The sequence below is a fragment of the Ananas comosus genome, linkage group 8, assembly GCF_001540865.1.
Source record: "Ananas comosus cultivar F153 linkage group 8, ASM154086v1, whole genome shotgun sequence".
Classification (NCBI taxonomy): Eukaryota; Viridiplantae; Streptophyta; class Magnoliopsida; order Poales; family Bromeliaceae; genus Ananas; species Ananas comosus.
The window spans coordinates 10,554,264-10,568,997 of NC_033628.1; the positions used below are offsets into that span (position 1 = coordinate 10,554,264).

Consider the following 14,734-nt stretch of genomic DNA (forward strand, 5'->3'; position numbering starts at 1 on the left):
TCGATTCCGTTGAGAAAATGCACGCATGGACATGGCGATTGATATGTGTCCTTCTTCTTCTTCTTCTTCTTCTTCTTCTTCTTCTTCTTTTCCCCCTTATGTGCTGGTTCTGTAAAGATGATCTTCTTCTTCTTCTTCTTTTCCCCCTTATGTGCTGGTTCTGTAAAGATGATCGATCATGCATTAAACCTATGATACTGTTGGTGTAACGTGGATGCATGTATACCCTGCAGTGGGGGTTTTCCTGTACAATGATAGATGAATTCAAGAACAACAATTCCCATCAGTTTTGCAAATTTTTTTTTTTTTTTTCTTCTTTTGTTTTTGAGAGGGGAAGTAGCTACTTTATTTTTTCTTTCAAAAATATATTTTGTTAGAAATATAAAGCAACTGGACTTTAATTAGATATTATTGAAGCATATTTAACGGCACATATTCAATCTTTTCCCATAAATTTTTAAAAGATTACTACTTAGTTCGCCACGTTTGGCATTTTTTTCCATTTTAATTTTGTATAATTTAAATTATCGACAGAAGAATTTTTTTTTATTGTTGGTTAAATTACAACTTCTTTGTGATCAAATGATGGAAAAGAAAAATAGATTTTGTTTTTATGTTTTTATTTTTTTTTTTGTTACTAAATAGTCACTGAAGATACAAAAATTACAAGTAATTAATCTTCTCAATCTTCTCATACTATTTTATATAAAAAAAAAATATTTATTTCAAAAAATAAATTTTAATTTACCTTTTTGTGATATTGCGTATTTTTATTGGTTCATACAAATACTTGTTCTATGGCTGGGGTGTAAAACGGGTCGGGCTACAGCATAGCACGACTGCTGCAGCAGCCCTGCCTAACTCGGCCCAGCCAGAGCTTTCGAGCCGTGCTGGGCCGCTTCCGCTTAGGCCCGACGGCACGGCCCGAACCGTGTTTGGGCCGTACCCGCTGGCTAAAGAGAGACGCGCAGCCCGACACGGCAAGGCCCGCTTGGGCCCTGCCAGCAGGACCAGCACGGCCCGGATCCCGGCCATGGCGTCCGAGCTACCCCCAGAGCTCTCCTATCAACTTCTACACTGGCAAACCTTGGGAAGGGTGATTCTTGGTCCAATGGGCCAATGAATTTTGATCCATTGGACAAAAAGCTTATCTTTTTTTTAAATAATAATAATAATAATAATAATAATAATAATATTTATATATTTTTGAGAAACTTTAAAAATTTGTTATTTTATAGTTTTTTTTATAAATTTTAAATTTTTTAATCAAAATACAAATTTAAATAGAAATAATTTATTATTATTATTTTTTTAATTTTATATATTTTAAAAAAAATTAAAAAAATTTAAGGTGCCGGATCGGACCACAGCGCAGCCTGGCATAGCCTGTGACTTCCAAGCCGGAGGGCCAGGGAGTTGGTTAACTATGGCCCACCACGGCCTGGCCTAGATTTGCAAAAGGACTGGGCCAAGCCGACCTGTGGCCCGTTTTGGCCTGACTAAATTTATACGAGTTAGTAATTAGTTTTGTAAATTATAAAATTGTCATCATAATATCCATCTGAGTAGTACTACAAGTTTTCATTTATGAGTTTGGCTATTATACTCTTATAAGGAATAGATTTTTTTTTTTATATTCATTAGTTTTCGGCCGTTAGATCAAACCCTTTGACCATTAACACCCGTTAGATTATTCTACTCAACCAAACACTTGCTCAATCTTAAGCAACTACTATCATCCTAACCGCATATCTCTTTACCCAACGGCCGGAAACTTATAAATGCAAAAAGGTCCACACTCATAAAAGCATACTAGCCCTAACCCTTATTTATTCTGTAATAAGCATTTAATTATTTATGCAATGCACAGCTGCAAATAATATCCTAATCAACTTACTATAATTTTATCTACGACAAAAAAAACTTGTTTTAACTTGTAAACTATAAAAATAATTGAGATATCATCCAAAATCCTTTTGTAACGTAATCAAACACATGAACCTGAAAGCCCATCCATTTCCTGGACACGTTTCTTGTTGAATGACCGAGTTTGTGTTCTTGTTTTTTTAAAAAATATTTTAGAAATAGAATCAAGTAGCAATCCAGATATTAAACTATATATTCTGATTAATCGATAAAATATAATGGTAATATTTTACAAATAAAATTATAATAACTATATAAACACATTAATTATTATAATGCCAATGTAGATGGAGGGCCATGAGAAAACGAATAAACTTATGCATCCAGTGGACCTGTGAACCCGTACACCGTACTTCAACAAACTGTTAATTCCTCTCCTACTTTTAATTTGATCATTCAAATTTTGAGTAAAGAAAAATGCTATATATATAAAATGGTATAGAATAAAATATAGATGCATGGTAAATAAAAATGCAGTGTGCAAATATGTAAGCAATAGTCTTTATCGCTAATAGAGAAGTTTGATCTACAGATCTTTATCACTTATAGACGAAGCTCGATCTTCGTCTAACACACACCTCTCTACCTCTCTCTCTCAAGAGTTCCAAGAAGAAGAAAATGGCGGCGATGAACCGAGTGATTAGACGAATGGCCAACGGCTCGATCGTCTCCGAGGTGACCTCGGGATGATACTGTTAGGTTGTTAGGAGTTCCATCCATTTCTTGATCATAACGTTTCTTGGCCGAATTGGACAGATATGTTAGGTGTTTGTTCTTCTTCTTCTTTCTTTTTATCCCTCTATTTGTTGCTCTCCATTCTAAGGATGATCATGAGAAGTGTATTGTTACGTGTAGACATGCAAATATATATACAGTACTCTGCTATAGGGGCTTCTTCTATAATGATAGATGAATAAAAACTTCTGATCAAGTTTGAGAATGTTATTCGAGCGAGTTTACGGATCTATATTCACCTTAGACTCAATCTTGCATGGTTAATTATCTGAATATTACAATTAAGCTTCATTTGATATGGTGGCTTTATTTTTTTTGTGAAATATTAATTCCGTATAATTTGAAATGCAAGTAGAAGACTTTTCCCTAGTTTTGTTGTGAATTTATAATTTTATGATCCGAATATAATTTTTCTTTAGGGTCCATTAGCTGGTGTTCTCACAAGTTAAAATCATGCCTACAGCCAACAGGCCCTTCTAAAAAGACATTAGATTTTCGGTTTTGATTGTGTAGGTTTGAGGCCCAAATTTGTTTCACTGGCCCAATTATCGGCCCATTAATTATTTGGAATAGACCGATGGTCCCTTCAAATTTAATTAAATGGAAGGAAATCATATTGTTGCTTACTAAAAGCTTAAGCTATCAGAAAAGAAAATGAGGCTTTGAATTCAAGTTCTAGCGGAGATACTTTGGGTTGTAGTCTATGGGGCCAAAATTTCAAAACGAAATATCAAGCAAAACTCTTCTGTAACGGAAGCGAACACACGTATCAAACACTCCAATACTCTTATTCTTATCTGTGAAACAACCGTTGTACTCTAAAAGCTTAAGCTGTTAGAAAACGATGTTTTAAACATTTTTATATTTAAAACTCCCCCTCACGTCTGGACTCGAGACTTTTTAATCGGCCCATGACGTGGGCTTGAATTAAATGGGAGGAAATTAATATGCTAGGAGTGACTCGAACTCAGGACCTCCTGCTCTGATACCATGTGAAACAACCGTTGTACTCTAAAAGCTTAAGCTGTTAGAAAACGGTGTTTTAAACATTTTTATATTTAACATTATCAAATATGTAGAAGTTGATGCAACAGATTAGAGTTTACCTTACTTTGATTTAATGCAAAATATACGAAGATGCAAATAACGTTCATTAATATTAATATCAATATATCCGATAATTCTATTCGATTCAATTCTGAGTGTCAAGCGTACACGAAAGCTACTTTTTAATGGGAAAATTACATAAGACCATGACTACAAACAGAACCCAATTTTCGCAACATACGAAGTTACCGTAACCGTGTCCAACACGGGTCGGAATTTCCACGCCTACTATTAACTCTTCGACCACGAGCTACGCACCCTGCTTTTGTTGGTAAAGATTATGTGAACCTAGTCCATCACGTCATCCGTGGACCAATGGAGAACTATTCTGTTTTTATTTTTTTTTAGGCTTGTTCATATGTTGAAATAAGTTATTTAATTATAATTTATACGATATTATTTTTTTGTATAATTATAAATTAAGATTTCGATTTTGTTTGTCCATAGTTGGTAGAGTAGCTTCTATATATCTTATTTCAACCGGTGTAAAAATTTCAACCACAATAAAAATATATATATATACTTGAACTGGACTATTGTAATTTTGGGTCCATAGATGACGTGGAGAGCCACTTGCAGGCAATAATTTTCCTCTGCTCCCACTTTTGACCGGCGTATGAGTACTCATCTGGTAAGTGCAACTGACGTGATTGCAGGCGGACTTCCGGATCCGCACAGAGATTCCTTGCCGAGGATATTTATGGAAACAAATTAATAAAGCTAAATTACATAAAACTTTCATATCAGTATTTTTTTTTTTTTTCTTACTATCATTCAAAAATTTATACATTACATTACTTTTTTAAAAAAATAAAAATATTCATGGAAGTACGGTGTGATAAAATTATTAAATTGTGTTCATCTTTTTCGTCCCCTCCCTGCTCATCCTGCGACTCTCTCGATCCCAACTCCGACTCTATTTTCTTTGCATGCTTTTCTGCTCCTCGAGCACCCTCGCCATTTGTTTATTTTGGCGACGGTAGAAAAGAGATCGTGGTGAGTATGGGTGAAGAAGTGGGAAAGGGTGAGGGAGAGAATGAGGTGGCGGAAGAAGGCGAGGGTGAGTGTCTGGACAGAGACAGAAGAGTGCGCAAGGGCGAGGGCGAGAGCGAGGACGAGGGTGAGGCTGCGAAGTAGGGCGAGACGGTGCCGCCTAGGATGTAGATGAGGATTTTAGGGGTATTTTGGATATTAAAAAATAGAACATAAACGGAACGGAGTTTGAAGTGAATATTTTTTATTTTTTTAAGGGAGTAGAGTGTAGATCTTTTAATGACGTAGGGAAAGTAAAAAAGTGAATATATACCGGAGGTTTTGTGTAATTTAGCCGATTAACAAAAACCCTGCAAACATGTTTTTTAATTTTTTATTTATAAATTATTCAGTTGTTTTGATCATATATATAGTGAGCTTGTATGCTTCCGAAAGCACGGAGACTTCCATGCTTCCAAGTCGTTTTTGATGTTGGGACTTTCGAATCAACGATCGGCTCCGTTAAACTTGATCTAAAATATTTGAAGTACTTAGAAAATAAATTTTATAATTTTTCAATATCATTTGCCTAATGATCAAAGGGACTCAAAATCAATAATTTTAACGGCCGTGGTGAGCCGTTTCCAAGTTTAACGGTGTAGAAATATTCAAATCACATTAAATTTTGATAGAAAATTTTTTATACTATATAAAACAAGATCAATATTTTTTATCAAAAATTTTAATGTCATATCATCATATTTTGTAATATTTTTATTTTCAGCCGTTTATTTTGAGCCACTTCGATCACTAGGCAAATGATATTAAAAAATCGCAAAATTTATTTTCTAAATACTTGAAATACTCTAGATCAAGTCTAACGGAGCTGATCGTTGATTTGAAAATTCCAACATCGAAAACAACTTGGAAGCATGGAACGCTCCGTGCTTCCAAAAGCATATCAGACACACTCATATGTATATATATATATATGCATATATATATATATATATATATATAATATATATATATATATATACGAGTGGCTACTATGTCTAATCGAATCAAGAGCCCTTCTACTCCATCCGTTTCGATGTTGCGACTCTTCAAATCGTCGATGCGAATTGCCTACGTATAAACTTGATCTAGAGATTTGACTACCTAGAAAATAAATTTTATTATTTCGATACATGTTGGCCATAGTACGAAGGCTCCCCCCGCCACAAAAATCACAATCAAATTCTCAAATGGGTCGAGTGAGCGCCGTGCATTTAACAGTGTAGAAATCAAATCATAAAATTTTGATAGAAAATCTTTATCTATATAAAACATAGATCATATCATTTGATTTAAAATTTAATGTCATATTACCAACTTGAAAGCATTTTATTTTTTCAGCCGTGATTTTGACCCCTTCTCACTACGCAAATGATATCGAAAATAATAAAAATTTATTTCCTAGGTACCAAATACTCTATACAAGTTTAACTGGAGCCGATCACGATTCGCACAGTCGAACATCGACAAACGAGCTGGCAGGCACGAAAGCTCCGTGCTTCCGATAGCATAGTACCTCACTCTAATATATAATAAAGCATATATATTCATTATCATATATTATTATATATAATAATATATTATTATACTATATATATAATATGTAGTATATATATTATCATATACATGTATCCATATATATATATATAATTATAATCATATAACGAGTCCCGACTACTATGCTGTCCGAATAGCATCAAACACTTGGTCTAATCAGTTTTGCCGTTTTAGATTTAACTTCTTCTGATTATTTTTATGCCGTCTCTAGATGACTTCAACAACATCCATCAACCCTAGAGGCCCACAATCAATCAATCGTGCACTCCATTGCCTCAATCAAGGGCTAAAAAACTACTGCACCATAACTTGATGCTAAAAAATTCACCTATATATATATATAGAGAGAGAGAGAGAGAGAGAGAGAGAGAGAGAGAGAGAGAGAGAATTAGGCTGGAATACTATTAATAGTAAAACGCTCTTTTTGCTATCAAGTTTTTAACCCTTGAATGAAAAATTGTAAGGTCAGGATGATATTAATCAGTTAGAGTTGAGTGGTCCCCCTAGGGTTGAGTGGTCCCCACTGGGTTATAGTATTTAATCCAATGGCTAAAAATAATGAAAAGAGTTGATCTAAAGTCTAAAAAACTGATAGCAACAATGGGATTTTGCTACTAATAGTAGCCCAGTCCAACTCTCTCTCTCTCTCTCTCTCTCTCTTTCTGTGAGACCCCAAATAATCCTATATATGAGATATAATAAGACTAAACTCTTAATCCGGCTTAAGCATTTTAGGTGGTGGTAAGGCCCAAGAGGTTAAGAGAGTTAAGCGTGCTAGGACGAAAGTAGTCCTAGGATGGGTGAACCCCCTGGGAAGTTGGGGCGTCACAGTTGGTATCAGAGCCAATTACCAGCCGAAAGTGTGAGATGAATCTCGGCTGAGCGAGGGTCAAGATGATAGGCTAGCGAGACGAGTCTCACATCGCCTGGTACTTGTGAGTCTGAGCCTGACGAGGACGTCAGGGTTTAAAGGAGGGGAGATTGTGAGACCCCAGATAGTCCTATATATGAGATATAATAGGACTAAACTCTTAACCCGGCTTAAGCACTTTGGGTGGTGGCAAGGCCCAAGAGGTTAAGAGAGTTAAGCGTGCTAGGACGAGAGTAGTCCTAGGATGGGTGAACCCCTGGGAAAGTTGGGGATCACCCACACACTACACACACTCTCTCTCTCTCTCTCTCTCTCTCATCTTTCTCTCTCTCTCTCTCTCTTATATATATATATATATATTATGATATATATTATATATATAATATATTACGAATTAGGCCGTGGAATACAGTATTAAATTTAGTAAAGCATTCGTTTTGCTATCAAGTTTTTAATCTTGGATGAAAATTTGGTAGTGGTCAGGATGATATTAGTCGGTTAGAGTTGAGTGTCCCCCTAGGTTGACTTGGTTCCCTACTGGTTATAGTATTTTAATCCAAATGGTTAGAAATTAATAAAAGAGTTGATCAAGGCTAAAAACTGGTAGCCGCCAACAATGCAATTTGTTGATAATAGTAAGCCCAGTTCAACTCATAATATATATTATAAATGAGGTCCTATGCTAATCGGAAGCACGGAGCCTCAGTGCCTTCCAGCTCGTTTTCGGATGTCCGATTTTTCGACATCGTCGATCGGGCGCTCCGGTGCGAACACTTGATTTAGAATATTTGGAGTACCTAGAAAATAAATTTTATTATTTTTCGATATCATTTGCCCAGTGATTGAATGGGCTCAAAATCAACAAATTTTAATGGCCATAGTGAGCCGTTTGTAAGTTTAACGGTGTAGAAATATCCAAATCATGTGAAATTTTGATAGAAAATTTTTATACTATATAAAACAAGATCAATATCTTTGATTTAAAATTTTAATGTCATATTATTACATTTTGTAAGATTTTTATTTTTAGCCGTTGATTTTGAGCCCCTTCGTTCACTAAGCAAATGATATCGAAAAATTGCAAAATTTATTTTCTACGTATTTCAAATACTCTATATCAAGTTTAACGGAGCCGATCGATGATTCAAAAGTCGCAACATCAAAAATGAGCTGGAAGCATGAAATGCTCTGTGTTTCTAGAAGTATAGTAGTAATTAAATAGTATTTGATATATGCCTTTTAATCCGTGAATGGTTGATAGGATGTCCTAATTATGTGTTATGAAGGGTACTGTAAATAGGCTAATATGTTCAATTATATATTAAGAAAAAGTGGTAACTCACTGAATGTGAATGTTGATGCCGTATCAGGTGGAGGAAACAACTTGTCCGACTCGACTGACTGCCTTCTCTTTCGCGGAAGCTATTTTATCTGCTCTCGCAGGAGTCCGGTCAAATGAATCCTCCACCACCTACGACAAAAAAGAAAAAAAAATGTCGAATCACATTATTAACCTCCCAATTAAAAAAATATATATATCCTCCCACATTATCAGACATACACACCGAGGCATCACCAAAATTTTAATATAGCACATATCTTTCCTACTTCAATACTCACTCCTCCGATGCCCAATTTAAAATTCCACGGCAGCGCCGAATTCATCGGCGCCGCCGCCGCCGCCGCCGCCGCTGCCGCCTTTGTCCTCCTCCTCTTTCTTCTCCCGGCGCCCTCGGCCGCGCAATCCCCCGCGTCCACGGACGGCTTCAATTGCTCGGCGAACCAGAGCGTGTACCCGTGCCAGGCCTACGCGCTCTTCCGCGCCGGCATCGCCTCGTCGCCGGTCGACCTCGCGTCCGTCGGCGACCTCTTCGGGGTGAGCCGCCTGATGGTCGCCCGCGCCAGCAACCTCTCCGTCTCGTCCGTCCCCTCCGTGGGCGAGCCCCTCCTCGTCCCGATGACCTGCTCCTGCCCCTCCTCCTTCCAATTCAACCAATCCTACTTCCCCGTCCAGTACCAGATCAACGAGGGCGACACCTACTACGCCGTCTCCACCGCCAAGTTCCAGAACCTCACCCTCTACCCTGCCGTCGAGGTCGTCAACCCCACCCTCGTCCCCACCAATCTCACCATCGGCGTCTTCGTCACCTTCCCCATCTTCTGCCGATGCCCCAATTCCTCCGCCTCCGCCGCCCTCGTCACCTACGTCTACCAACCCTCCGACACCTACGCCTCCGTCGCCGCCGCCTTCGGCACCGACGTCGCGTCCCTCGCCGCGCTCAACGGCCCGGAGAGCGCGCTCTCGCCCTACGCCGTCATCACCGTCCCCTCGCCGCTCTTCGTCGAGAGGAAGGGTCGGGGCGCGGCGATCGCGGGGTTGGCGGCGGGGTTGGGGGTTTTGGGGCTGATTTGCGTGGTGCTGGGGTTCCTGTTGGCTAGGGCTTGGTGGGGGGAGGAAGCTTCTAGAAGGAGAGGGGGCGCGGGTAGGGGGGCGAATGTGGGGAAGGGGGATGAGGCGCGAGGGGGCGGCGCGGGGGGAGAGGCGAAGCTGATGACGGATATATCGGATTTGTTGGATAAGTACAGGGTCTTCGGGATCGAGGAGCTGCGGCGCGCCACCAGCGACTTCGACGAGAGCCGTTTGATCCAGGGCTCCGTCTACAAGGGCGTGATCGACGGCGAGGTCCTCGCCGTTAAGAAGATGAAGTGGAACGCCTCCCACGAGCTCCGGATCCTCCAAAAGGTTAGTACCACCCGTAAATTCGGAAAAAATTTACTGTATTGTATTTGCATCACATTATTTATAACAAATTAATCACATCTCTTCCACGAAGAGTTATTTGATTGATTACGAACGGCACGTCATCAATATAACCGATGCATTCTAGAATTTTTCGTGAATTCGAATTCTCCTGCATCTTTTACCGTTCTTGGATTGTTGGATGCTAAAAGTGTTTTTTGTAGAACAAATTAAATAAATTTTAATAAAACAGGTCTATATTGCAGGATAAAATTTAAATTTAAATTTGAATTGGACAGATTTTTTGTTTTAAAATTTCGCCACTTGGCGCAATCATGTTCCGAGAACACTGTCCTCGTTTGATTCATCTACTAACCAAGTTATTAGGTAAACTGTCCAGAACTTAAATAAAAGGCTAAAATAAAGTGCACCATACAGGGCACTTTATAAAATCTAATTAAATTAGAATTTAATTTATTAACTATTTAGGTGATGTTTGAATAACTTGGTTAGTAGAAGTTATAAATTTTAATGATAATGACAATCAGGTTTATAATGACCATTGCATTAGTCGCTCCATGATTGAGAAATAAAAAATAGCTAAGATACTAAAAAGAGGCACAACTTCCTATGTTGCATCAAACTGGTGCCGTACACGTTGAATTCATTATCTAAGAATAGATTCGCACTGAACCAAAAGCAAAAAAAAAAAACAACCACTCAACAAAAATTTAAAACAAGTCGGGAAAAAAAAAACATTTGATTATCAAAAAGACATTATATAATTGTTTTTCAATTCCATCCCAGATATTCACAGGTTTTTTTTTTTTTATTCAAAGAATTAGAATGGCTCAATTACATTCAACTACATTATAATTAAGTTTTATTTTTATTTATTACTGTTGGAAATAATAATCCGTTGCGGAATCCCAACAATCGATACCAGCAGTCAATATCGGAATGGATTATGGATTCACAAGATCCGGTATCGGGACGAGTACCGGATTCGCAACCATTACATTATTTATTTTTTTTTCAAAAATACAATTATATTATCGTATTTTATAATTAAATATCTACACTGTATTTTAAATTTATTTTTATTTTTTATATCGTATTATTTTTATTTTCTCATAGATATCGCTAGACTATTTTAATCTTGCCAATTTTTATATTACTGTTTACAAATTTATTATTTTAAACAAAATTTATCAACTTTATTAAAAAATACTGATTAAACAGTAGAAAAAATGTAAATAAATCGGCATAATAGACATTAAATAAATTTTTTACCAAATTATTATTATTTTTTTATTATTTTTTATATCAAAATAAATTGAATATATATCTTATCGCTTTTAACAGTATCTTTAATAGTTTTTATATAAAATAACATTGAAATAAAAAGTACATCATAAAAATTAAAAAAAAATATGTATAAAATATAATATAATACGATATAACTAAACAAACTAGAAATTAAAAAGTTCGTATTTATATAAATATAATGATGGAAAATCAAATATCCGACCTGATAAGGCTTTGTAGGGCCCATCAGATATTTTAGCGTTACGTGAGTGAGCTTAGTCAACTTAGTTTGACTTGGGCTTCTCCGGCCTCTTTCATGGCTTTGGTAATTTGTTTGTCCTTTTAGCGTGCGTTTTGGGCACCTTGAATTGGTTAGTGGTCAACATTGTCTGTATCTCGTCCCCACACTTCTCCATCCTCCTCGTCACTCTCTGGCATCTTCTGTGGTAAAAAAATGTCTTTTTTCTAATGTCACGTTTCATGCTGATCATATTCTTTACTTTTTCAAACTTTATTTAATCTTAGAAAATGATGTCTGTATGCTTTATAAAGTTTTTTAAATAAATTAAGAGAATATTATATCGAATAAGATATTTATGTATCTGTTTTGACGCGCGAAAGGTGAACCATACCAACCTGGTGAAGCTAGAGGGGTTCTGCATCGACTCCACGGAGGGCACCTGCTACCTGGTGTACGAGCACGTCGAGAACGGCTCTCTGTCCAAGTGGCTGCGCGACCGCGACGCCGCCCGCAAGCTGAACTGGCGCGCCCGCCTCCGCATCGCCCTCGACCTGGCCTACGGCCTCCAGTACATCCACGAGCACACGTGGCCCCGTGTCGTCCACAAGGACATCAAGAGCAGCAACGTCCTCCTCGACGCCAAGTTCCGCGCCAAGATAGCCAACTTCGGCCTCGCAAAGACCGGCTGCAATGCCGTCACCACCCACATCGTCGGCACCCAAGGGTACGAACCTACGATATGTTATACTCATCAGCTTGAATTGTGACTAGTTAGTACCTGAAAGGCGGGCGACATTTTTGGTCCTCAAAGTTCAACGCATTGTGATTTCTGACTCGAACTTTTAGAATTATTACCTACCTCATAGTTTGAGAATCAAACATATAATTTATTAATTCTATTGAAAATTCTAACGACGAAGCTAAAAGTCAAGTCGATTACATTGCTATAATTTAAATTATTAGTATAAAGGCCAAATTCATATCAACGAATTTGAAATAAATAGGAGAAAGATACCACTGCAAGTCTTAAAATACTTGGCATTAATTAGAACCTTCTAATTTTGATATCATCTGAAACAACCGTACAGCTTACAACGTTGAGTGTGCAATATATATATAGATATATATTTTTTATATATATATTTAATATATTTTACAGATACATTGCACCGGAGTACTTGTCCGACGGGCTTGTCACGACCAAGATGGACGTGTTCGCGTACGGCGTGGTGCTTCTCGAGCTGGTGTCGGGAAGGGAGGCGGTGAGCGAGGACGGGGAGGCGCTGTGGGTGGAGGCGGAGGCGTTCTTCGGGCAGCGGCACGGGGTGAAGGAGGCACGGGTGATGGCTTGGATGGACGCCGCGCTGGCGGAGCAGTCGTGCCCGCCGGAGAGCGTCGTCAGCATCGTGAACGTCGCCCGCGCCTGCCTGCACAAGGAACCGTCGAAAAGGCCCACCATGGTGGAAGTCGCATACACGCTGTCCAAGGCCGACGAGATGTTCTCCGATTTCTCCGGGGATAGTCTCGGCGTTCCTGATGTCGCGGCGAGGTGAACACATTGTATCTAGCCATGATCCAGATGGTTTTACTCTACGCATTCCGTTATTTCCGTTTCACTCAACTTTTACGAAAGATTAATTATATGTAAATATTTAATTATGGTACATATAGAGAGTTTTCATTTTGGAATAAATAGTGTATAGGTCTAATGTGGCGTATGGTCAAAATAATAGAGCCTTCCTGTAACTGGGGGAGATATGTATAGGGATAAGCTTAAAATGGGAGAGCTTGAACTCACTTGTAGATGTTGTCGTTGTAATGGCTTTCAATAATAATTTCGGCTCTATTTCATAATATAGCGCATAACATACTGAGTTTTCGCATTTGTTGTGGTTTTAGAAAATGATCGGTGCCATCAAACTCGATGCGCCCTCGGCTTAACTGGTATATAGGGCCTGTTTGGTCCAGCTTTTTCGTCTACAATGTCTACTCCTCTTCAAAGGATGATTTATTGTGTCATATGTAGCAGTACTATCACAAATTTACTATCTTGCATAGTACCAAAGTTGTTTAGTTTTTGGATCGCACAGTCGGGTCAAATAAGCTTACATGGTGGGACCAGAGCTGGCCCAAAAATTTGGTGGGTAAATCTAAGATGAGTCTAAGCTCAAGCCCGAGTTTGAAACCTCGGGCTTAAGCTTTAATGAGCCCATTATTACAACCCATTTCGATTTGTTGAATTAGCTTGGAAAGAAGCCAAATTCACATTATAATTAATTGCAGCTTTCTCCATCCTGTGAATTACCTACTTGGCTTCAGTCCTCTATCTCGCTTTTTATTTTTAGAACAAGTTTATTTTACTTTTGGATCATCAAATTACACTAATTATTGGTCTTAACAATTTTCAAAAATGGAAAAATAAGTGATTATCTTACTAGCGACGGATGGAATTGAAGCAAGATTTTTAGTGGCGATAGCACTAGTGGACACGGATTGAACTCTAGTTATTTAGCACTTAGGAAAAGGATCTCAATTTTCAAATTCGCGCATAGACCAGATAGCGTACATTGGCGTTGGAGCCCTGACGGGCTGTTCACGGTGAAATCTGCCTATTCGATGCTGAATGATGGGGGTATAAGGGATGCCCGAACAAGCAAGATTTAGAATCTTCGAGTACCCCTAAAAGTGAAAGTATTTTGCTGGGTTGTTCTTAAGAAGCGGTCTCTTACTGTAGACAACTTATTAAAGAGAGGTTAGACTGGCAACACAGCCTGCGTGTGGTGCGGGGTTGAAAAGGAAACTGTCGACCACTTATTCACACGGTGCGTCTTCTTGAGATTTCTATTGGTAACGACCTTGGAGCATGCCCAGTCTAGAGATTGGGGGGATGACGTGGGCTCAGTCTGGGATAGGTGGATGGCGAGGATGTCGAGTACTACGGTATCCGGATTGGTAGCCTGCTGGTAGGTAATTTGGGAGGTCATGAACGACGTGATCTTTAAGAAGACCCAACCGGACCCCTTCTTTGCAACTTACAAGATTAAGCAGCTGATGAATCTTTGGAAGCACTTTCTACCAAATAATCGAAGGCACGTTTGTAGCGAGTAGTTTTTTTTTTTTTTTTTTTTTTTTTTTTTTTTTTCGGCCCCTTCCGAGGCCTATGTTGCCTCACCCCTGTAGCTTAGTTCATCTTTTCAATAAATGAAGCGGGTAGCGTGCT

The 14,734-nt window shown here is 38.4% G+C and overlaps 1 protein-coding gene across 1 annotated transcript; it reads left to right on the forward strand.

Moving 5' to 3' along the window:
- On the forward strand, positions 8,734-13,368 carry LOC109714407 (serine/threonine receptor-like kinase NFP). The gene is made up of 3 exons (XM_020239018.1): positions 8,734-9,968; positions 11,895-12,238; positions 12,674-13,368. Exons 1-3 carry the CDS (start codon positions 8,853-8,855, stop codon positions 13,065-13,067), a joined length of 1,854 nt encoding a protein of 617 aa, XP_020094607.1. The 5' UTR covers positions 8,734-8,852; the 3' UTR covers positions 13,068-13,368.

What these genes read in the sequence shown, in the direction of transcription:
- LOC109714407 (XM_020239018.1), top strand. Translation starts at nt 8,853, where the DNA reads ATGCCCAATTTAAAATTCCACGGCAGCGCCGAATTCATCGGCGCCGCC. An exon ending in AGCTCCGGATCCTCCAAAAG is followed by an intron (nt 9,969 to 11,894) that starts GTTAGTACCACC and finishes GACGCGCGAAAG; the next exon opens with GTGAACCATACCAACCTGGT. An exon ending in CACATCGTCGGCACCCAAGG is followed by an intron (nt 12,239 to 12,673) that starts GTACGAACCTAC and finishes TATATTTTACAG; the next exon opens with ATACATTGCACCGGAGTACT.